The 24,463-nt window shown below is 40.0% G+C and overlaps 5 protein-coding genes and 1 pseudogene across 13 annotated transcripts in view; 2 read left to right on the top strand and 4 right to left on the bottom strand.

The window, feature by feature from the left end:
* Positions 1 to 24,463, bottom strand: part of LOC124991706 (immunoglobulin lambda-1 light chain-like) — a 1,192,366-nt gene that overhangs the window by 150,126 nt on the left and 1,017,777 nt on the right. The gene's annotated exons all lie outside the window — the stretch shown is intronic.
* Positions 1 to 24,463, bottom strand: part of LOC124991707 (immunoglobulin lambda-1 light chain-like) — a 1,154,667-nt gene that overhangs the window by 154,585 nt on the left and 975,619 nt on the right. The window lies entirely within an intron of this gene.
* Positions 1 to 24,463, bottom strand: part of LOC124991709 (immunoglobulin lambda-1 light chain-like) — a 981,515-nt gene that overhangs the window by 159,100 nt on the left and 797,952 nt on the right. The gene's annotated exons all lie outside the window — the stretch shown is intronic.
* LOC124991701 (cold shock domain-containing protein E1-like) lies at positions 9,124 to 11,136 on the top strand. Its single transcript, XM_047562447.1, has one exon. The coding sequence runs from the start codon at positions 9,132 to 9,134 to the stop codon at positions 11,133 to 11,135; it is 2,004 nt and encodes a 667-aa protein (XP_047418403.1). The 5' UTR covers positions 9,124 to 9,131; the 3' UTR covers position 11,136.
* LOC124990513 (protein quaking-like) lies at positions 14,837 to 15,660 on the top strand (annotated as a pseudogene).
* On the bottom strand, positions 18,642 to 19,457 carry LOC124991705 (E3 ubiquitin-protein ligase RNF138-like). The gene is given in 3 exon segments (XM_047562450.1): positions 18,642 to 19,054; positions 19,057 to 19,264; positions 19,350 to 19,457. Coding segments are annotated over 3 exon segments (729 nt in total).

Raw genomic sequence — 24,463 nt, 5'->3', positions numbered from 1 at the left:
CTTTGTAGGTTAGTTATTTCCATTTTAATGTGTCATGGTGTCAATCTGTTGTAATTTTGTATATTTGGTGTCCTGTAACCTCTTGTATTGGATTTTCCATTTCATCCTCAGATTTGAGAATTTTTCTGATATTATTTAATTGAATAGATTGTTCATTCCTTTAGTTTGTTTCTCTGTGCCTTCCTCAATCCCAATAATTCTTAAATTTGGTATTTTCATAATATCTCACAATTCTTGGAATTTTTGTTCATGATTTCTTACCATCTTCTTTGGTCAACTTTGCTCTCAAGATTAAATATTCTGTCTTCAGTGTCTGAGGATCTGTCTTACAAGAGATCTAGTCTGTTGGTGATGCTTCTATTGAGTTTATAATTTGGTTTATTGTTTCCTTCATTTCAAGAATTTCTGTTTTTTTTTTCAGAATACCTTTCTCTTTATTGAAATGCTCTTTGCTTGCTGCATTTGCACTTTTAACTGGTGATTGTTTCGATCATCCAATGCCTGCATTTGCTGTCTTATCTTGTTTGCTTCTCTGATCATTTTAATTATGTACATACTGAACTCTCTTTCTGACATTTCTTCTGCCATGCTGTCATTGGATTTTATTGATGCAGCATCTAGGTTTGATTGTGACACTTTCTTCCCTTGTTTTCTCATATTGCTCATGTATCTTCCCCTCTAGGAGTGGAAATCTGAGGAATTGAATTTTCCCCCCTATAGACATACAGTGTCCCTGAAGGTTTCCTATACACACACATTGATGTGTGAAATCAATATTAGCAGCATGCAATACAAATAATATGCATTCTTAACTCAATCAGTCCCTTTTAACATATTAACCATATTGTCTTAATAAACAGAGATTATGGGTTCAATTATTATTTATAGCCTAGCCAATAGGTTTTCAATAAGACCACAATTTCTAATGGTGGACAAAGAGGATGGAGTGGGTCATAGGATATCCATTAATGAGATAAGAAGTGGGTCTATAGAGGTACTATGTCATATGAGTAGATTGAAGCAAAATTGAAGGAATTTGGTAGTTAGCATGTGGAAAGTGAGAAAGAGTCTCCAAGGAGACAGATAGACAAGAGAAAAGTAGAGAGGATGAGAAAAATATTAATAAAAGTAGGAATAATAGTAGGACTAATAGGGATAATTGTAATATTACTACTAATTAAAAAATTCTACAGTAAAACTATACAGTACTGTTCAAAACTGCTAGTCTTCAGTAACCTAATGTCTGAGAGGAATTTGAAAATGCCGTGACCCAAGACGGGTGCTGCCACTCTAGGGATGGTTGGCTCCAGGTGGGATATAATCCCTGCTAATTGGCAGAGGTGCCTCCACATATTGACAGATGATCAACTGTAGCATGTGTGCTAGACCTTGGGCTGTGGCCAGGCTGATCTGGGCCTGGTTCTCTGGGTCGGGACTCCCAGGTGTGGAAATCTCCCACAGCACCACTGGGCTGGGACTGCTTCCGAGCTCTTTTCTTGATACAGTGGGTTCTGGATTACAGAATTGTTTCACACCTAGAAACAAGGGGAGAGATTAGTGTTGTCATTGGAATGATGCTCCAGGCCATTCTTGATGACATTTGTTTAGATGAAAAGGAATCTAGTCTACTGTGCATATCGTGATTTCATGTCCTTCCAGTTCTATGGATGCAAGTCATAGCTTTATGTGTGTCAGAACCAATGATGCCTGCCCTGACCTTTTTCACTCTGTAGAAGATGCTACTGAATTTCACCTCATCTCCAGCATATCCATGGAAGTATGGAAGTCCTTCAGTGCCACCCAGGAGTCAGCCTGACCCTGAAGTCTTTCCATGTTCCTGACTCTATAGTAGATAGAAGCTTTTGCAGTCCATTCTGATAAAAAAAAATAAAAAACAAAACTTCATCTGGTTATTGCCAAAAAATTGAAATTCATTTCTAAGAGTTCAGAAGGCTGGGAAGTCCATGATTAAGGTACTAGGAAACTCAGCTCCTGGTGAGGTCTTCTCTTACTGCATCATCACCCCAGGAAGAGATGGAACCAAATCAGGGTGAAATTAGTGTTGCCTGACCTTTTGATTTGGCATTCATCCCATCAATGTGAGAGGAACCCTCAAAGCATTACTGGTACCTTAAAGGTGAGATTCTTAATATAGTTGCATTGATGATTAAGTAGCATCATAATTTTGGAAGAAGCACAAATACTCAAAGACATGGCAGTGGCTCTGACACCAGTTTGACTTGCTTCAGCTCAGCAGATCCATGTTCGTGCTGGGCAGGGTGCTCACGAGACTGTTTCAAGATTGGGATTATGGAATTGAAATACCCACACTCTGATCCTTGGTTAGGGTGAACCTGAGGGGCTACAGATGCCAGGAGAAAGGGACCAGCTTTTCCTCTATACAAAGGCTACCGACACTCACCAAGTTCATAAAATACTGTTGCTGAGATCCATGAGAATGAACACCCTGGTGGTACACAGTCAATAGAGCACACCCAGGACTTGGGAAGTGGTTTCTCTCAACTGTTGCTTCATTGTCATACAAATAATTTCATTCCTCTCCTGTAGTTTGTTTTGCCTACTACAAGGTGACCGAGCCATCCTTGGTGTCAGTGGTTCCAAGACAGACAGTCTGGTTCACCTCTGGGGGTAATGACCTTAGAAGCACGTTCATGAGCTGCTTCCAGCAGAAGCCAGGTCAAGCCCTGAGCTGGTCATCTACAGAGGTACCAAGAGGTCCTTATGGATTCCTGACTAATTTTATGACCCCAATTCAGGGAATGATGCAACCCTGACCATCAAGTAGGTACATGATTTGGATAAGGCCATTACTGTTAGGAGGTGAAGCTCACAGTGACAAATGCAAATGGGGAATTGAGACAAAACTCTGCTACCTGCATGGCTCCCAATTTGCTTCCCATGCCTCCCAATTTGCTTCCCATTATGGTCACACTGATGGGAAAGAACTGGTCATGAGGAGTGGAAGTTTCCAATTCTGCCTCTGACTTTCCATTTCAGAAAGATTATGATTGGTTCCTAGATCCCTCCAGGCTCAGCTGATTCCATTAAGATGATCAGGATGTTTAGAAAGATTCAAACTGCCAGTTCCCTAAGACTCTAGAAACTCTCAGGCACCACAAAAGGTATGAGAGTAATACATAGTGTAATCCCTCAGATACTATAATTTTAGTGTCTCAGAAGAGGAACATAAAGATGTTCATCAAGGAACATAAGATATGGAGTTGGCACTTGAATGTATTATTGCACAATTTACAAGTATGGAACTTTGTAGCATTTGATCACATTTATGGAATAATACCAAAGGTCATTAAGTGAGTCTTAATTACTAACCCTTTCTTTGATAAAAAAAAAATCAGTCTGGGTGAAATCTGAATGCAGAGCAGTGACTTTGTGTGAACAGTTGGTTTCCAGGAATGTCCTGAAGCAAAGAGTAACCTGGTTACTCTTTTGCTCTTCCTCCTAGACACTACTGTCCAGGACTAATAGTGAGCCTTCCACCACTGGCCTTAGACCTCAGCACCAAACACGTTCACTGGAGGATAGAAAAGACCTTGAGAGAGGGAAGAGCCTGACAGGTTCCCTGAGGGAAACAGATACCAGCACCAACTATAGCTGAGAATCAATGGGTAAGCTGACCTTATTCCTGCAGCATTCATCTCCCCAGTAATGCAGATGACCTTTTTAGGAACTGGCTAATGGCATGAAGGGGTGAGGTCCAGCATGAACAAATGTGCCCCCTCCCAAAGTCCATGACTGTCTGGGCTGGGCTGAATTCCAGAAGGACTGGAGACTGGCCGTCCCTGCTCCAGCTCCTTTCTTAATATACCCCCAGGTGCCTGTCTCCTTCTTCATGGACATCTTGTCTTCTATCACCCTCACTGCCTCCTTCACCTCCATGCTGTCCCCTGCCCCTGCTCCCTATGCCAAAGGATTAACCTCTGGATATGCAGGCCCCTACATCTGCTCAAGGCCTATCATGTGCAAACCCTCGATTTGATTCTGGTACAATCAAAGAAACAAACAAAAAAATGAATAAATAAAAAAAAATGGTACATATGTTTCTGTACACATTCTATTCCTTTCCAGGTTTAGTACCAAGAAGGAACAGGAAACAAAATCGGGGGAATTCATATCATTCTCTTTAGTATATACTTTTGTTCTGATGTGATCAGGTCTTTCCTATGTCCATTGTGATTGCTACTTTCTAGGAGAATTTCACGGAGGAAAGAGAGTTTAGAAATGATAGGAGAGGAAAGAAAACATGATTTCTATTCTGATCGTCATGAGTCATCTTCCTCATGATGCAAGCCAGAATGAGGGTCTTGCACTGTCCCATAGAGGTTCCTTCCAGTCCCAGGACTGTTTGGAATCATGGGCTGGGGATTCATACAGAAAACTCACCTCTGACCAGTAGCAGAACAATGTCCTGTCCTCCTACCCTTCCTTCTATGGTTTACAGTTTAAGGTTGCACACATAGCTGTGCCATTCATTGTGGGAAGATTTTCTTTTTCATCTTATTGAACTTGAGGGAGAGACTGGAGTGTGTACTTATTACAACTCACTTGGAAACAAATCCTAATAATACCATTTTTCACTATGGAAATTCAGTCACTATCAACCATGGAGGGATGTGTAGTCAGAGGGATCAACTCTGGGCAACAGAATTTCAGAATGGCCTGAAGCAGAGAAAGACTTAGCTACTATTTACTTCGTTGTTCCCCTGGACATGAGTTTCTTAGGTGCAATAGTAAAGCTGACACATGTGGCCTCAGTCCTCAACACCAGCCTCACTCACTCACGATTGCAGTGATCATGAGAGAGGAGCATGTGATATTACCAGAGGGACACACACACACATGTACCACCATCACCATGCACAATGATGAAAAGTGCTGAATCAACTGCCTCCTATTACAGAATATATGCCCACAAGATATAAATGACAAAGTCAGGGTGCCCCAATGTTGCTCTGGGTACAGGAACCAGATGAAGGAAATGCACATCCCTTGCTCTTCGGTTCCATGGACTGGGCTGGGATGGAAGCCTGGGCCTCAATGTTCCAGCTTCTCTCCAGCAGCATCCGCAGGTCCTTCACAACCTTTGCAAGGCCTACTTCTCTCCTACCACTCTCACTGCTCCCTCAACTCTATGGTCTCCCTCCCTTTCTCCCTGCTCCAAGGCTCCATTCCCTATACCCAGGTCCTGTTCCCAGGAGCAAACCCCAGCACTCTGACTGCTGCCTGTTTCTGAGATCAGTCCAGAGTCATAGTTCTGAGGTGAACACTTGAGAATGAGACCTTGGAGTCTCTTCAGACTTAGCTGCCCCTATTAGAAGTTTCCTTGAAACTCCTGTCACCAACCTGTTCATGAGAGATAGGAGCTGGCCATAAAGCAGAGAACCAACATGAACCAGGTCAGCCATGCTCAGCACAGCTTAGTACAGCAGAGAAGATCCACACTCTCCCACAGGTTCTCCAACGTAACCTCGGCATAGCCCTCAACCTGAACAGTTAATTGGACTCCCAGTGACAGTTCTGGCATGATAGGAGGCAGTGATTGGCTATGTGGAACACAAGCCCTGGGGCCTAGTTGACACTCATCTTTTCACCTCCCTTTTCTTCCCCTAGAGGGACTAGGACCTGAATTCAGGGTGCTATATCATCTTCTCTCCATGACAGTACTGATCTCTTCTCCTGGGCAACTGAGTGTCATCCTTACCTGATCTGAAATGGGAGCAGCTATACAAACATTGGGACATAATTTTTTCAAATATAAATGATAGGAAGCAATGTAACTGTCCTCTTTATGGTGGTAATAGTGAGAGGTTCAAGTTCTTAGATCTTGTCCTTCCTCTGAGGAAATCCAAGGAAAGGTGGTTCACATGCATTGTGATTTCTCCATCTTTGGTACAGGCCTCTCTGGGTCTGAAGAAACAGGAGATGCCTAGTTGTATCAAAGAGCAGCTGAGACTGGTTTACAAATTCTTCACTATGAACTCTGATGTTCATGATGAAATAACAACATGAGCAATAGAAATTGTGATGAGTGATGATGATATTGACCATGTAGGGACCCGATTGAACTTTAATAGAGAAACATCCTGATCTCCTGACTCTGCCATTGATCTCACTCCATAGGGAAGCACCATTCTTGGCTGCAAATACACAGGAGCATGGCTCAAAAGATAGCATCTCACATGTTTCTTGTAACTTTTCTCTATCTGCAGAAGATCTGAAAAGCAAGCCCTCTCCCCTTTCCCTACAGAAAGCAAAACACAAGGAATGGAAATTCCACCCTGATACAGAGTGAGAGAATTAGCCTGCTGCTGACTGCACCCCATGGAAGCCATTTCTCTGTTCTGTGTTTGGTAGGGCAAGTTATGTGCAGCCGGCTCAGAATCAGGCTGGATGACCTAAACACACTCACTTAGATGATACATGCTTTATAGTCACTGGGAGGAGGGAGATACTACTCTTTGGCTCCTTCACTAGAAAGTGGAGGTAGAGCTACCCTTGTGAGCAGCCTGAAAGAGGCTGGGGCAGCAAAAGTTGAAGACAAGAGGAATGCCCATCCAGGGGGTCAATAACAGTCACCAGGTCACTGCCTGGACTTCAGTGAACACCTTCTGATGATCCTACTCAAAATGGCAAGAGCCTGAAAACAGTGGTGGCCTAATCTGGGAAATGCCCTGGAGGAGCCTGTGAGTCACTGGGGAGACAATACCAAGGTCCCTCTAGGTGGAGTTTCATGTGAGCAGATGGCACTTGTACCTGTGTCCTTTACCCAGGACACCTGCCTGAGTGTCCTGCCCAATCCCAGTGCATCTTCTCTTATTGTCTAGCAGTACTGCCAGAACTAACCCCAATATCCTGGGCACTTCCAGTGATGCCTGTACCCTTTTCCCTGCCTCTCATTCCATTTCCAGGCAGATATGCCCTGAGGGCTGCAGCCTCTATGCTCACCTGCAGTCTCAGGTGGAGACACGGGACATGCAGGGACTTGTGTTTGCCTAGAGTACATACCCTCCTTTAGGACTCTCTGCAGAGTGAAGCAGACAATCACCTGACTCAGGCCACATTCTGGTTATCATCTCAGTGACAGAATCCTCCTCAGGGGAGAAAACCTGACCACTGGCTCTCCTAAGCTTAGCTCTGTTCAACCCTACTATGTCAGTGATGACCTTTAGAGAGATCAAGGTGCCTGAAATGTGTTTCTCAGGCAGGTATGATTTTGGGACATTTTAAGAAGATTATGTCAACTTTGATGCAAAAATCAGGGAGGTGGGGGGACAGAGAATGACCCGCATACCATTGCTACTGTATCATGGGAAGGGACATGTCCTAGAAAGGGAACAAACATATGTTTAAATGAGACTAGAAACAGTAAATAGTGAAGAATCCAAAAAGCAAATGGTCGTTTCCCACAGGAACTATGAAATATAAAACTGGGGGTTATTTAAAACAATTACCAGAATATCAGTGTGTTGGGGGACAGCTTCCTGCAGCCTAAGTGGTGTGATTGGAGCCAGGAAGACAGGGAGAGGATGGGGCATAAATAGATAAGTGTATTTAAAGAACAATGGAGAAAAATATTCCACAATTGGGGAGTACATGAACTCAACAAGAAAGTAACTCAAAAAAATCAATCGCAGGGAACATAAAGAACAGCGCCTCCACATGTGTTGTCACTTGATTGAAACAGCAGTGAAGGGACACTTGGAGCTTAATGATAGGAGCAGATTGTTCATCAGAAACAGGAGAGGAAGAAGGCAGGGGAGCAACACCTTTACAATATGAAAGGAAAAAAATCTGACAACCTGAAATTCTTTACCCAGGGATACTACCTTCCAAAAATTAAGGTAAAATGAAACTTTCATAGACATTAAAATTCACTTGCATGCTGGCATAGACACAGGCATGCCAGTAATTCCAGTGACTCAGGAGGCTGAGGCAAGAGGATTTAAATTTTGAGGACAGTCTCAGAAATTTCTTGAGACCCTCAACAGCTCAGTGAAACACTGTTCAAAATAAAAAGTAAAAATGAAGGAGTTGTGTTTCGGAGGCAAAGCACCCTCCTGATCAATTTTTCCCCAAATTCACATGCAGTCTCCAATTTACAGCAATATTATGGAGGAAATGACATAATGTAGAAAAGTGCATTTACATAAAATAATGGAAAATCATCAGATGAAAAGGAATAATTCTGAATCATTTTATCTCCTATAAAATTCATTGAAGAAAATTAATGAAAATATATATTTGGGTTAGACTGTATTAAATGGAAATTATGAAACAAGTAGCAGAAAAGCAGAGAGAATGAAGAATATGTTATGAAGTTCTAATTTATATATAAAGTATCACTTTAAGGTGGATATTGTTCAGCTATATATGTGCACTGTAAGATGTATAGCACCATCAAAATAAAGCCTTTTTTACATCAAAAAGTTACAGACAATAAGCTGTATTAATCAGGTTTCTCCATGGAAACAGATTTAATAGGTGAAATATCAGACATAAGATAATGTAGATGTAGATATAGATAGATTGACAGATGACATGGAGTAGATGTAGGATAAAATAAGTAAATAGAGTTTATAGCTATAGATAAAATTTTTGTGTGTAGTATTTCCTCATTATTTGTAGGAATTAATAAAGACAGAAAAAAGAAACTTGAATATATAAAGCACAGATACATTTTTAGAAAATATTTGCAATGCATGTGTCATGGAATAAAGATGCAGAACATAAAATATCTAGGGTCAAATGCAGGGAGATATGTAAATACATATTACATGTAGTGTTGTATCCCTTAGCATTAGAGGTAAATCCTGAGAGATTCATCTTTACGCAATTTCATCATCTGTGGACATCATGCAGTATACTTAACACAAATGAAGATGGTACAGCCTGCTATACCAAGGATATATGGAATTTGTGTGATCATTGGAGGCATATATAATATATTCTAACATTAAATGTATTATACAATTTATAGATAATATATATTGAAGCCTATTGCTTCTAGGATCATGAATAAAGCAACATATTTCAATCCAGCACAAGAGAAATGAAACAATCACGAGACTGTAAAGAAGAACCCTTAAGAACGAATGAATGGACAAGAAGTGTTTTATCTGACATACACCCCTGAAGATGTTGAAGGGAATGTTCAGCTGAAAACGGGAGATAAAATAAATTTTGTAATTGATAACAATAAACATACTGGTGCTGTAAGTGCTCGTAACATTATGCTGTTGAAAAAGAAACAAGCCCCCTGTCAGGGAGTAGTTTGTGCCATGAAGGAGGCGTTTGGCTTTATTGAAAGAGGTGATGTTGTAAAAGAGATATTCTTTCACTATAGTGAATTTAAAGGTGACCTAGAAACCTTACAGCCTGGAGATGATGTGGAATTCACAATCAAGGACAGAAATGGTAAAGAAGTTGCAACAGATGTCAGACTTTTGCCTCAAGGAACAGTCATTTTTGAAGATATCAGCATTGAACATTTTGAAGGAACTGTAACCAAAGTTATCCCAAGAGTACCCAGTAAAAACCAGAATGACCCATTGCCAGGACGAATCAAAGTTGACTTTGTGATTCCTAAAGAACTTACCTTTGGAGACAAAGATACAAAATCCAAGGTGACCCTATTGGAAGGTGACCATGTTAGGTTTAATATTTCAACAGACCGACGTGACAAATTAGAGCGAGCAACTAACATAGAAGTTCTATCAAATACATTTCAGTTCACTAATGAAGCCAGAGAAATGGGTGTGATTGCTGCCATGAGAGATGGTTTTGGTTTCATCAAGTGCGTGGATCGTGATGCTTGTATGTTCTTCCACTTCAGTGAAATTCTGTATGGGAACCAGCTCCATATTGCAGATGAAGTAGAGTTTACTGTGGTTCCTGATATGCTCTCTGCCCAAAGAAATCATGCTATTAGGATTAAAAAACTTCCCAAGGGCATGGTTTCATTCCATTCCCATTCAGATCATCGTTTCCTGTGCACTGTAGTGAAAGAAGCCACTTTTTCCAATCCTAAAACCACTAGCCCAAATAAAAGCAAAGAGAAGAAGGCAGAGGATGGCATTATTGCTTACGATGATTGTGGGGTGAAACTGACCATTGCTTTTCAAGCCAAGGATGTGGAAGGATCTACTTCTCCTCAAATAGGAGATAAGGTTGAATTTAGTATTAGTGACAAACAGAGGCCTGGACAGCAGATTGCAACTTGTGTGCGACTTTTAGGTCATAATTCCAACAAGAGGCTCTTGGGTTATGTGGCAACTCTGAAAGATAATTTTGGGTTTATTGAAAGAGCCAATCATGATAAGGAAATCTTTTTCCATTACAGTGAGTTCTCTGGTGATGTCGATAGCCTGGAGCTGGGGGACATGGTCGAATACAGCTTGTCCAAAGGCAAAGGCAACAAAATCAGTGCTGAAAAAGTAAACAAAACTCACTCAGTGAATGGCATTACTGAGGAAGCTGATCCCACCATCTATTCTGGTAAAGTCATTCGCCCCCTCAGAGGTGTTGATCCAACTCAGATTGAGTACCAAGGAATGATTGAGATTGTGGATGAGGGGGATATGAAAGGTGAGGTGTATCCATTTGGCATAGTTGGAATGGCCAACAAAGGGGATTGCCTGCAGAAAGGGGAGAGTGTCAAGTTCCAATTGTGTGTCCTGGGCCAAAATGCACAGACTATGGCCTGTAACATCACGCCCCTGCGCAGGACCACAGTAGAGTGTGTGAAAGATCAGTTTGGCTTCATTAACTACGAAGTAGGAGATAGCAAGAAGCTCTTTTTCCATGTGAAAGAAGTTCAGGATGGCATTGAACTACAGGCAGGAGATGAGGTGGAGTTCTCAGTGATTCTTAATCAGCGTACTGGCAAGTGCAGTGCCTGTGATGTTTGGCGAGTCTGCGAGGGCCCCAAGGCCGTTGCAGCTCCTCGACCAGATTGGTTGGTCAATCGCTTGAAGAATATCACCCTGGATGATGCTAGTGCTCCTCGCCTAATGGCTCTTCGTCAGCCAAAGGGACCAGATAACTCAATGGGATTTGGTGCAGAAAGAAAGATTCATCAAGCTGGTGTCATTCACTAACCACATCCATAAATCCCCCCCACTATGATCAAGTTGGGGGTATTCTGGTGAAGGGTTCTGAATATCTCCCTCTTCATCCCTCCCAAAATCTGAAATACTTATTCTATTGAGCTATTACACCAGTTTTAACACCTTCCTTGTGTTATGTTTAAAAAAATAAATAAATTTAAGACACCATTTTAAAATTATGCACAGTTGCAGCCTGGAAAACTTAAGGTGGCGCCTTATAGTATCAATTTTAGGAGCTTTATTTGGTGCATTTAACGCAACTGGTAATTGCAAAATCCACTTCGCCTTTATAAGTGAAAAATACAGACTGTTATCTTGTTGGTCCTATGAAATTCTGCACTTGATATTTAGTATATACTCTACCTTCATTACTTCTGGCAAGATGTTCTGCCTTAGCACTCAGTTGCATTCTTTTCCTTTTCTTTCCTGTTCATTATGCTTTAATTCTGAGGACCATATGAGGGTAGGGTATATTATCTTTTAAAAATTACAAAAATTTATATTGGCAAACCATTTTAAGTTGATGGCCAAATGTTAAAATGTTATTTTTCATATCATTTATAATCTTGTCACAATCCACTTAACAAAGTTTGGTTAGATTTCAGTGAAAATTATCTTCCAGAGTAGGTTTTTTTTTTTTTTCTGGAATGGGGGGCAAATAACTTTACTACAATTAGTATATATATGGTGCAGAATTTCATGCAAATGAAGTGTGCCAGCAGTGTGATAATTTAAACGTATTTAAACAAAAAACAAACAAAAAGAAGGACAAATGCACAAACTTGCTGCTGCTTAGATCACTGCAGCTTCTAGGACCCACTTTCTTTTACTTATTTAAAAACAAAATGAGAAAAAAAATAAAAGTAAAAAAGTTGTGTCTGAAAAAAAAAAAGAATCAATAAATGGGATGGTATCAAACTAAAAAGCTTCTCTACAGCAAAGGAAACAAACAAGAATGTGAACAGAGAGCCTCAAGAATGGGAGAAAATCTTTACAACCTGCACCTCAGATAGATCATTAATCTCCAGGATATACAAAGAACTAAAAAACTTAACTCCAAGAATGTAAATAATCCAACTGACAAATGGACTAAGGAAATGAATAGACACTTCACAGAAGAAGATCTACAAGCAATCAACAAACATATGGAAAAATGTTCAACATCTCTAGTAATAAGAGAAATGCAAATCAAAACCACCCTAAGATTCCATCTCACCCCAATTAGAATGGCAATTATCAAGAATACAAACAACAACAGGTGTTGGCGAGGATGTGGGGAGAAAGGTACACTCTTACATTGCTGGTGGGGCTGCAAATTAGTGCAGCCACTCTGGAAAGCAGTGTGGAGATTCCTTAGAAAACTTGGAATGGAAACACCATTTGACCCAGCTATCCCACTCCTTGGCCTATACCCAAAGGACTTAAAATCAGCATATTACAGAGATACAGCCACATCAATGTTCATAGCTGCTCAGTTCACAATAGCCAGATTGTGGAACCAACCTAGATGTCCTTCAATTGATGAATGGATAAAGAAAATATGGTATATATATACAATGGAATATTACTCAGCCATAAAGAACGATAAAATTATGGCATTTGCAGGCAAATGCAGGAAACTGGAGAATATCATGCTAAGTGAGATAAGCCAATCTCAAAAAAACAAAGGAAGAATGATATCACTAATAAGTGGATGATGACACATAATGGGGGGTGGGAAGGGTTAGTGTTGGGGTTGGAGTTGGGTTTAGGGAGGGGGGCAGGAATGGAGGAAGGAAGGACTGTATAGATGGAGGGGAAGGGTGGGAGGGGAGGGGGGGAAGGGAAAAAAATGGCAGAATGAATCAAACAACATGACCCTATGTAAATTTATGATTACACAAATGGTATGCCTTTACGCCATGCACAGACAGAGAAAAAAACATGTATCCCATTTGTTTACAATAAAAAAAATAATAAATAAAATAAAAAAAAGAAAGCACAATAAACAATAAAATGGAATTTGTATGTAATTCCAAAAAAAAAAATACAAAGAGCAGTCACCTAAAACCTATATTGCATTTCTCTTTTTTTGTTTGAGAGTTTCTTTATTTTTTCTATTTTCTATTTTTAATTTTTTTCTAATTAGTAATACATGAAATTAGCATGCATTTTGTCATACTAAGCAGAATAAGTGAAACCCCAAAATACAAAGACCAAGTGTTTTAACTGATAAACACAGCATTTTTATGAACATAACTGTGAATAAAAGCAGGAGCTTATAACCTTGAACAGTGAAAAAACAGCACTTTTATACCCCTAACGTATATTATTTACATAACTTTCCTATCTTCATATATGAATACACAACCAGTATAACTCCACATCATGTATAACTAAAAGAATGGGAAGTTATACTTCATGTATAACTAATATGTCCAAATATACTCTACTGTCATGTATATCTAAAAAGAAGAAATAAAAATTTTTAAAAATTATACCATTTAGATTTAGAAGTGTGATAGTATACTACTTAAGTTCTGGATTTCATAAGAGACTTGGTCAAGCAGTAATTTTGAAACAAACATACTTTCCCTTCAAAGTCAATTCAATCTAATAAATAGGAGTCATTTTATATATGTGACTGTGAATATCAAAGGATGCATATTATTATTGTTAACAATTTAGTGTTTGGAAAATTAGCAAGCATGCTTCAGTCAATTTGGTTAAGTAAATCTACCTTAAAAAAACGTGAATGAGAAAATAAAAAACAGATCAAAATTTTCTGAGAAAACCTTACTGTCTAAATTGACGTGTAATGTAAATGTATAACACATATTTCAAAGAAACAACAGGAGAAAAGGAGTGTAAAATATATCATAAATAAGTTCTCATTAATTACTTGTGGAAATGACACTATTTTGATACAGCTGAGTATATAACATATTATTAAAATACATATGTATGTTTTTTTAACTTTAATGAGATTAGTATATGCTGAATGGACAATGAGCATTCTTTGTATTATTATTAGATGTTGCTGGACTGACCTGTCAGGTAGCAGGAGTTTTTGGTTCCCCTTGTGCCCAAAGCCTCATCTCCAGCTATGGGACATACATGTGAATACTGGGAGAGTGTCTGATACTGGAAAATTGGAGACATGTAGCAGGACCACCTGCCACTGTAGAGTACTGACACTGAGCCCTGCTATGGCTCCTTCCAAGATGCAAAATATCCACCATGCAGTGTCCACTGCTGAGCTGTCTAACCTCATGACTGGTCAATCACACAGTTCTGGCCTCATATTCAAGGGATGACTGATGTTATTTTGTAGCTACAATTACCTGGGTTTGCACCATGAGCTATTTTTCAAAAGGTGTGTAATTTTGTACAGCAGGTGACACTAGTGTTCCCAAATTCCCATGGTCTACACTGGGATTTGCTAGGTGGTCTTGCTTATGACTCCTATCACAAGTTATTCTATTAGCATACCACTGTGAAATATGGTCACACACTCTCACCTCCGAATACATACCCAATTGTCAATTTCCAATGTCACACATATATACTGGCCACCACGGAGATGGATGTTGACTCCAGAGAGGTCACTGGCCTGGGATCACCCTTGCCCATTTCTTCTCTCTGGCACCGGCCCCAAGGTGGCAGACTGAATGAGCTGCAGAGTGTGGAGTTTGGTCCATGTGATCAGGGAAATGGTAATAACAGATTACCTGATGATGGAGATGATGAATGACGAAAAGAACTTTAGCAACCTGTCCAAATTCTGCAGAATCTCCAACCACCTCCAGAGGCTGCTGGAAGAAGAAATTAGCACAGGGAAGATCTTGGACCCAGAGGACTTATAGCTAAACAGCTTGAAGCAGAAACTGGATATATAATAATGGCACCAGCCAGGGGCTTAATGACACATAAAAAGGAGGAGGAGCAAAATAGACCAAGCCTAATTGGGAGCATCTGAATGAAGATTTCCATGTGCGAATCACTGTGGAAGATGCTCAGAGCAGAGCAGAAAAAAAACTGAGGAGAGCAGTTGAATAAGTGAAGACACTACTGGTACCTGCAACCAGAAGAGAAAACAGCCTGAAGAAGATGCAGCTGATGGATGGAGATTCCAAATGACACCTAGAGAGATGCCAACATTAAATCATCAGCCCCTGGCTTTTCTCTTGCAGCAACATCCCAGGCAGCTTCTAGGATCATAACTAGGCCTATGTCTGTCATCCCAAAAGCTGGCCCTATGATTATGCCTTTGATCAGACAAACACAGATGACTGATATGCTAAATGGAAGGCCTCATCCAACTTCTGCTATAATCCCTCCAGGGCCTGAGCTTGGGTTAATCTACACACCCTACCAATACCCTTACACGCTGGCACCAGCTACATCAATCCTTGACTACCCTATTGAACCCAGGGGTGTATTAGATGCAGTGGCTACTAAAGTTCAAAGGTAAGACATGTGTGTCCATCATTACCAAAGGATTGTGACCAAAGGCTGAGCTGCCACTGGCAACTAACCTGTGAACTCTGATCTCTGAACTCTTTACTCAGTGATGACCTGACCACACTTGTCTGCTAAACAGTGACCTTTGCTTGCCTGTGGTCAGTGCAGCGAGCTGAGTCACTTGTCTCTTTTTCTTACCATCTAACCAAACAAAAGACAAAGAAAATGTTGTCCTGTACTTCAGCTCCCCACGCCCTCCTCAAGCCCTACTCTGTTTCGATGAAAGTGTTTCTACAACCTGCCCTGAATAGTAAGAAAGTACTAAGGCCCAAATCATCCCACAGCACTGATCATCTTTCAGTGTCTCACCCCAAGAGAATGGTAACAAGGGAGATCGATGACCCTTAACTACTCAGTGATAGGAGGCAATACTGTCAGAGACTTCTAGGAAACTTTTCTTCTCATAGGGCAGTTACTCTCTCTGAATGAACTGTGTGATGATGCACCATGCATGAACCTTCTTCAGTCAGGTAAATCCCTGGTGAAGTGATTCGAAGAGTACTCAAAGTTTGATATGCTGTTCAGTCACTACAGTGCACTCTAAGGGCAGAAGATGCAACTTTTGAAATATTGCCTGCCACGTTTGAAGTATTAGAAGATTGTGCCATGAGAGAAAAACTTAAGTGGATTTGAAAAGTAATGCAAAGAACAAAACTGCAACAGTATTTTTATTTTTATTTTTTTGAATTTATTTTTATTGCAAACAAATGGGATACATGTTGTTTCTGTTTGTACATGGAGTAATAGCATACCATTTGTGTAATCATATATTTACATAGGGTAATGACGTTTGATTCATTCTGTTAAGTTTTCCTTCCCCCCAACCCTCCCACCCATCTTTTCCCTCTATACAGTCCCTCCTTCGTCCATTCTTGCCTCCCTCCCACTCCCCATAATGTGTCATCATCCGCTTATCAGCGAGATCATTTGTCCTTCAGTTTTTTGAGATTGGCTTTTCTCACTTAGCATGATATTCTCCAATTTCATCCATTTGCCTGCAAATGCCATAATTTTATTATTATTTATAGCTGAGTAATATTCCATTGTATATATACCACAGTTTCTTTATCCATTCATCAATTGAAGGACATCTATGTGGGTTCCAAAATCTGGCTATTGTGAATCAAGCAGCTATGAACATTGATGTGACTGTATCTCTGTAGTATGCTGATTTTAAGTCCTTTGGGTATAGGCTGAGGAGTGGAATAGCTGGGTCAAATGGTGGGTCCAAGTTTTCTGAGGAATCTCCACACTGCTTTCCAGAGTGGCTGCACTGATTGCAGCCCCACCAGCAATGTATGAGTGTACCTTTTTACCCACATTCTCGCCAACACCTATTGTTGCTTGTGTTCTTGATAATTGCCATACTGATTGGGGTGAGATGGAACCTTAGGGTAGTTTTGATTTGCATTTCTCTTATTAATAAAGATGGTGAACATTTTTTCATGTGTTTGTTGTTTGCTTCTAGATCTTCTTCTGTGAAGTGTCTGTTCATATCCTTAGCCCATTTGTTGATTGGGTTATTGGTATTCTTCATTTAGAGTTTTTCGAGTTCTTTATATATTCTGGAAATTAGTGCTCTATCTGAAGTATGAGTGTCAAAGATATTCTCCCACTCTGTAGGCTCTCTCTTCGCATTGCTGATAGTTTCCTTTGCTGAGACAAAGCTATTTAGTTTGAATCTATCCCATTTATTGATTCTTGCTTTTATTTCTTGTTCTATGGGAGTCCTGTTAAGGAAGTTTGATCCTAAGCCAACAAGTTGAAGATTTGGACCTACCTTTTCTTCTATAAGATGCAGGGTCTCTGGTCTGATTGAACCATTGTGAGTTGATTTTTGTGCAGGGTGAGTGATAGAGGTTTCGTTTCATTCTATTGCATATGGTTTTCCAGTTTTTCCAGCATAATTTGTTGAAGAGGCAATCTTTTCTCCATTGCATATTTTTGGCACCTTTGTCTAGTGTTAGGAAATTGTATTAATTTGGGATTGTGTCCATGTCCTCTATTCTGTACCATTGATCTATCTGTCTATTTTCGTGCCAATACCTTCCATTTTTGTTACTATTGTTTGTAGTATAGTAAAGTTTTGGTATTGCGATACCCCCTGTTTCATTCTTCCTGCTAAGGATTGCTTTAGCTCTTCTGGGTTTCTTATTCTGCGAGATGAATTTCCTCTTGCTTGCTCTATTTCTGTAAGATACATCATTGGGATTTTAATTGGAATTGCATTTAATCTGTACTGCACTTTTGGTAGTATGGCCATTTTGACAATATTAATTCTGCCTATCCAAGAACATGGAAGATCTTTCCATCTTCTAATGTCTTCCTCAATTTCTTTCTTCAATGTTTTGCAGTTTTCATCGTAGAGAACTTTCACCTCTTTGGTTAGATTGATTCCCATGTATTTTATTTTTTTTGAGACTATTGCAAATGGAGTTATTTTCCTCATTTCCCTTTCAGCTGTTTCGTCACTTGCATATAAAAATGCTTTAGATTTATGCATGTTGATTTTATAGCCTCCTATTTTGCTGAATTCATTGATGAGATCTAGAAGTGTTCTGGAGGAGGTTTTGGATCCTCTAAATATAGAATCATGTCATCAGTAAATAGTGACAGCTTAAGTTCCTCTTTTCCTATTCATTTCCCTTCAATTTCTTTAGTCTGCCTAATTGCTCTGGCTGGAGTTTCGAGGACAATATCGAATAGAAGTGGTGAAAGAGGACATCCCTGTCTTGTTCCCATTTATTAAAGGAAATGGTTTCAGTTTTCCTCCATTAAGAATGATGTTGGCCATGGGCTGAGCATAAATAGCCTTTATGATGTTCAGGTATGTTCCTACTATCCCTATTTTTTCTAGTATTTTGAGCATGAAGGGGGTGTTTTATTTTGTCCAACGCTTTTTCTGTGTCAATTGAAATAACCATATGATTCTTATGTCTATTGACATGATTTATTACATTTATTGATTTACAAATGCAGAGATGTCTACAGGCTTCAGATGTTTACTTGAAAAGATTCTTCAACAGCAGTTTGATATTGGGTTTCTTCATCTAGATTCACAAATTCTCCATAATCAAACTGATGTCTTTGATTTAAATGACTAACAAAATGTCTAGTAATCTGGCTAGGATCTCCCCAAGGAAGAGAGTCACAAATAGGACTTGTCACAGGAACTATTTGAAATAGGTGGTTACTGTTACAGTGATCAAGTAAACGCTGTGTGGTAAAATTTGACTCTTGACACAGGGGACACTTAAAGGTGGGATGCCCAGAACTTGTACACTGTTGGTAAGTTTCTGTGTTATCAGATGTGGACATTTCACTCCTATTACTATTCCCTACTGAATCTTGAGATATCTGAAAGTTTGGAATGGTAGAAGAAACACCATATTCATCCTGATACTTTTACAAGATTTATAATGATGTCTCATGCAATAGAATTTAATCTGTTTTGCATAGCATCTACAGCTACCAGAAAACTTTCTCATGATATTTTCAAGATCTAAGGCCCGTTCTGGACACGCTCTTTCTCTTCTAGTCTCATTTCCATGACATAGGGGACAATGTATTCCACTTTCTCTCATTGCAGTCAGAAAACGTTTTCTACAGAAACTCCACTCTTGTAGTAACTGAGTAATAATGAACGGAAGGGTAACACAAAGGGAAACTATCACTTTAATATCTGGAAATCCTGTCAGTTACGTGCTGACAGGTCGTGGTCCACACAGGTGTTTTGAGCACCTCCTGACAGACCAGGCAGTAGAAATCATCTTCAGTGTAGGACGTGGCCGTGGGCAGCTCCTTGGCCATGACTGGGCAGAAGTACTATTCGATGGCGGCAGCAGCGGTTGAGGTGGCAGTGGCGGCCCAGGGCTGACTCCCTGCGCGGACCCGGGGAGGGGATTCCTCCATTGAGTTTTTTATTTGGTTTATTGTTTCCTTCAGTTCAAGGATTTCTGTTTGTTTGTTTTTTTTTTTTTTTGATAATCTCTATCTCTTTGTTGAAATGATCTTTTGCTTCCTGCAGTTGCTCTTTCAACTTATTGGTATTATCATTCATTGCCTGCATTTGCTCTCTTATCTCATCCTTTGCTTCACGAATCATCTTAATCATGTATAATCTGAAGTCCTTTTCTGACATTTCTTCTAACATACTGTCATTGGATTCTATGAATATAGAATCTAGATTTGTTTGGATCATTTTCTTCCCTTGTTTTTTCATGTTGTTCATGTATCTTCCCCTCTTGCAGTGCAGATCTGGGGTATTGCAGATTTCCCCCTATAGGCTTATAGAAGCCCTATAGGATTCCAGAACCCTTTCTTTAAGGGGAGATCAATATTAGCAGTGCCCAATTCAGACACTATGCGATCCTAGACCAAATAGCCCCTTACAATGAGCTTCAAGCCTCCAGCAGGCGTCTCAGGATGTGTTTTGCCCAATTTAAAGATCGGAGCCACGGCTTCAGGATTATCCAAGATGGCCACTCTGGCTTGGAAATGTGTTGGCAAATGGGGAGCTGCAGCTCAGGGTGTGGCCATGGTCAGCCGGAGGTCCTGGAGGCGGGATGCGGTTGGTCAGGCAGGGATCGGGTGTGTTTGGTGTGGTTGTGGGATCCTAGAGGCCAGTAGCAATCAGTCGGCCTGGGGTCCCAGTGATAGGGCGCAGTCAGTTGGTCTGGGGGTCCTGGCGTCAGGGAGCATTCTGTCGATGTGAGGGCCCCAGAGGCAGGGAGTGATCGGTCGGGATGAGGGGTCCTGGAGATTGGGCTCAGTCAGTTCGGCCAGGGGTCCTACAGGTCGTGGATGTTGTCTCAAAATGGCAGCAGCCATGTGTAATCAAACCTGCAGGTACTGTAACAGTGAACTTCCAGGCAACAACAGGCAGCTAGTGCTCCACTGGTGGTCGGCGATCAGTGTGTGTGTGTATACATATATACTTATATATGTGAAATATAGCATTTTATACTTTCAAGTGTTTTGAAACAAGAACAAAAAATTTTATTTCATTAAATGATATTTTCTGGTGTTGTCAAGAAACAATGGACCAAAAGCACATTTTTATCTTTTTTCAAATTTTTGACATATTGGAAAAAATCTAAAGAAAAGAAAGTGCCTTATTTTCTTTTATGTTCATTTAGTAAGTATCTGGTAAGATCAGCTCCTCCCACATAATAAAGGTTAATGCATGTGACTCTGTCACCCAGTATGTGAAAGAAGATATGAGGGGAACAAATGGGTTGATGCTTTGAATTACATGATTTGTGCCACATTACCTTAATGCAAATTTGTCAAATTTGATACTGTGAAAGTCACTGATAGCTGTTCTAATATCTGACTTGTTATTTTTAAAAAATATCACAATTGACTACTTTTGGTTATAACAATCTTTAATGTCAACGCAAAGGAATCTGAGATAATAATTCTGTGTGACCAAAACACCAACTGACAGACAGAACCAGAGCTTTATTCTATTCAAAGAAGGGGGATCTGTTGGGTTTTGTTTGTTTTTGTTCTATTATTTTTTTTATTTGTACTGGAGAAAATAGTATACCTAGCAAAGTTTTTCACAAATATGATTTTTTTTCTTTTTTAATTTCCACTTTTTAAAACAGTGGTCAGCCAGAAAAGCAGTTGGCACATTCATGGTGAACTCTCCCTGGTCTTGTCTCACTTGGAACCATTTTAAGTTTATTTCCTATGCAATAGATAGTTGTTGCTTGTATCCACTAGTTTTGCTTTAATGTGCCACTGCTCTTTGGGTTACACATACTGTTGTTTTGATCTATTTACAATACAAGCTGTGTCATTATGATTTCCATTTTGTTTGGTTGGCTGGATAAATTTGTAACACTCAAACACTTGAGGTGACAGTTGAAAATGATACCAATATTTGATCCAGCTTCATTTTTTCATCGAAAAAAACATTTTCGATATTTTAAGCAAAGGTCTTTTATGGGAAAACAAATGTTTGAAATAACAGATGTGTGACATTTGTGAGTAATGTTGGCTCTGAACAAATTTTGAAAACAGTTAAAAAAATATCGAATCCACTGAAAAGAAGCATGAATTTTGCAATGTGAATGACTTGGTATTATAATTCTTTACTGAATTTATTTCTTATTAATTATATTTTAAGACATTATTTTTCACACAATATTATTTACTTTTTAGTATGGATATACTGGAGTGTCCCTGGTGTGTTACCATAGAACTGACATGCATTTTTTGTCTAGTTTTTATTTTAATAGTTTTCATGCTCTATATGTAACATAATCAACCTATTGGTTATGCAAAACATGTAAAATAATGTATTTACAGCCACTGTTACAAGTTTATAGCGTATGTTTCTATCTTTTTTTAAATGTATGTAATATACCATTGAAAAAGAATTCTTTTCATGATTGAGAAAAGGATAGAAAATGCAAAACCACAATTTTGATAGGAGAAACTTGCCAATTGCTTTGCAGTACTTTATTATATTGGGTGTCTTGTCTTGGGAATTAGTTAGCTAATGAATGAGTGATTTATATACTTGTGGGTTTTAGATGGGATTTTACATCACTTGCAATTTAATTCTTTATCTCTTTGCTGTTTATATTAACCCACAGCATTATTATAATGAATGATATAATACCAACCTAAAAAAACAACGAAATACAGGAAAATGAGGGTTTTTTGGAGGAGAAGACTGATGTGATGGGAGTCACTAGGATAAGTGCTTTGTAATTCATTAACGTCTACCTCAGGACATCTCTCTCTGTTTACTGTGCTTTCCTGTGATGTGTTTTGTTTTATAGAATGAGTTGAAAAGCAACTGTTACCAAGTAAACAAAATTTAATATAAATTAAAAACCAACATCAAACATTAAATACCAATGTTAAACTCATTTAACAAAGTAAACATAAATCTGTACAGTTCTATACATTGTAGACTATTATCCCTGTGGAAGAGAAAAGCCACAAGGCAGCTGCTGCACCTCCTCCTGCCTGCTGATTGCAGCTTCTCTACACTGCAAGCTTCACCTCAGAAGCTGGAACTCCAGAACCAGAAATCACTGTCTGCCCAGGTGTCCCCGGAACAATCTGCAACAAAGAACCAGGTGCAGGGTCACATGGGAGGAGTTTCTGGCCACAGAAACAGCTGCAAGCACCACAATTTTCCTCAGGTTGTGCAAGGTGACTTTGGGCCCTGCTCTCCCCAGGATCTGGTTGAGGAAAACTGAGGCTGAACTGCTGCCCTCAGCAAAGGGGGTTATCTATGGGCAGAGAATGTCTATGAATGCCCTACAGGAGCGACTTCCCATGGACATTCACCTTCAAAACCTTCTGAGGCTGCTCCCTAGAGAGTAAACATGAGGCAGACGAAAGGGTTCTTTAGGGAAGTTGGGTGAGAAGGTTGAGTAGCACACATCAGGGCTCCCTGAGGAGCAGCAGGTGTGCTGACACAGGCTGGAGCAAGGACCCTACTCCTCCAGCCCTACCTCTTCTGCAGCTTCATGCTCAGAGAGCTTCCTGCACTGAATTTAACCCTAATTGTACCTCCACTTTCATGGTCATTGTCACATGCACTAGTGGTCACTTCAGTGCTTTCCGTGATTCTGGTGGATTACATAAAGTGCAAGAAAGGAAGGAAGCTGTGGAGAATATGTGCACTTATTTGACTTCTGGTCTCCCTCCCATTCTCTCCACACTCACATTTCCTATTCCTGTCCTTCTTTTTCTCCTTTTCCTGTGTTTACCTCACATTTTGAATCAGGACCGGATTCTGTAACCAGATTCATGTTAGAAGAAATGCTTTCTAACTGTGCAAACTGACATATGGAAAGAATGGGTACGTTCATGCATGCTCAGAGCCAACAGGGGTAGGAGTACCCAGGTGTGCAATGGTGGCTACAGCAGAGCTAGTCCTTTTGGGTCCTATGTACCAGAGAAGAGCTCAGTTTTTCTGATCCCACCCACTCATGTTCAATGCATGGCCATGCAGGTGTGCTTAGCATGTATGAGTGGTGCAGCCTGAGGTCATAAAGCAGAGCAAGATTAAGAAAGTTAGTGCAGAGAGAATTATGAGACATTGAAGATCCAAGGAACTTTAAAGATGTGTATGAGAAAATTCCCTTTAGAAGAGTCATACAAAGTGGGAAAGAGGAAACATGGAAGAGCTACAAAGAGGTTATAAAAAAGAAAGGATGAAAAAGAGACATATATAGGAAATAAATTACTTTCACATTTCTGGTCCCATTTTTCTACTCCTCATCCTCAGTATCTGTAAAGTTGCCTTCAGCATGGACAAGAGCAGTGATGGTGATGGTGTGGCCTTGGAAAAAGGAAAGGTAGAGTTAAGTCAAGGTGAGAACTTGAGTTGCTGCTGCTCCTGGTGTTCTGTAGTCGAAAGTCAAAGCTCTCCATTCTTCACTTGTCTGCCTTCCTGTCTCCTGACTTCCATCACCTCACCTCTGCAATGAGGAATAGGTCTAGGATCCCAAGCACTGGTTTCCAATTCATATTTTTCCACTGTCCTCATTGAATAGAGAGCACTGAGTGGACACTATTGCATGTGACCATGAACATGCAAGGGGAGGTACAATTAGGGTTAAAATCAGTGCTGAAAGTCATCTGATTAAGTTGTCCTCAGGTAGGGATGTCTGTCTCAACATGTTCCTCCAATAAGTAGCCACTCTTTCCCTGACTTTCTGGACATAGACCTCTTGAATGCAAGCAAATTCAGATTTTCCTCCTAGTCCCCGGGTTTGAGAATTAAGTGAGAACTGGAGGGGAGAAACACGTTCAAGGATGAACTTCTCCCCACTCTTTACAAG

Source organism: Sciurus carolinensis, chromosome 8 (genome assembly GCF_902686445.1).
Source record: "Sciurus carolinensis chromosome 8, mSciCar1.2, whole genome shotgun sequence".
NCBI classification, from domain to species: domain Eukaryota; kingdom Metazoa; phylum Chordata; class Mammalia; order Rodentia; family Sciuridae; genus Sciurus; species Sciurus carolinensis.
Note: the sequence above shows the minus strand (reverse complement) of the source record. Positions and strands in the feature narration are given on the sequence as shown.

Excerpts from the sequence above, each read along its gene's own strand:
- LOC124991701 (XM_047562447.1), top strand. The coding sequence starts at position 9,132 with ATGAATGGACAAGAAGTGTTTTATCTGACATACACCCCTGAAGATGTT.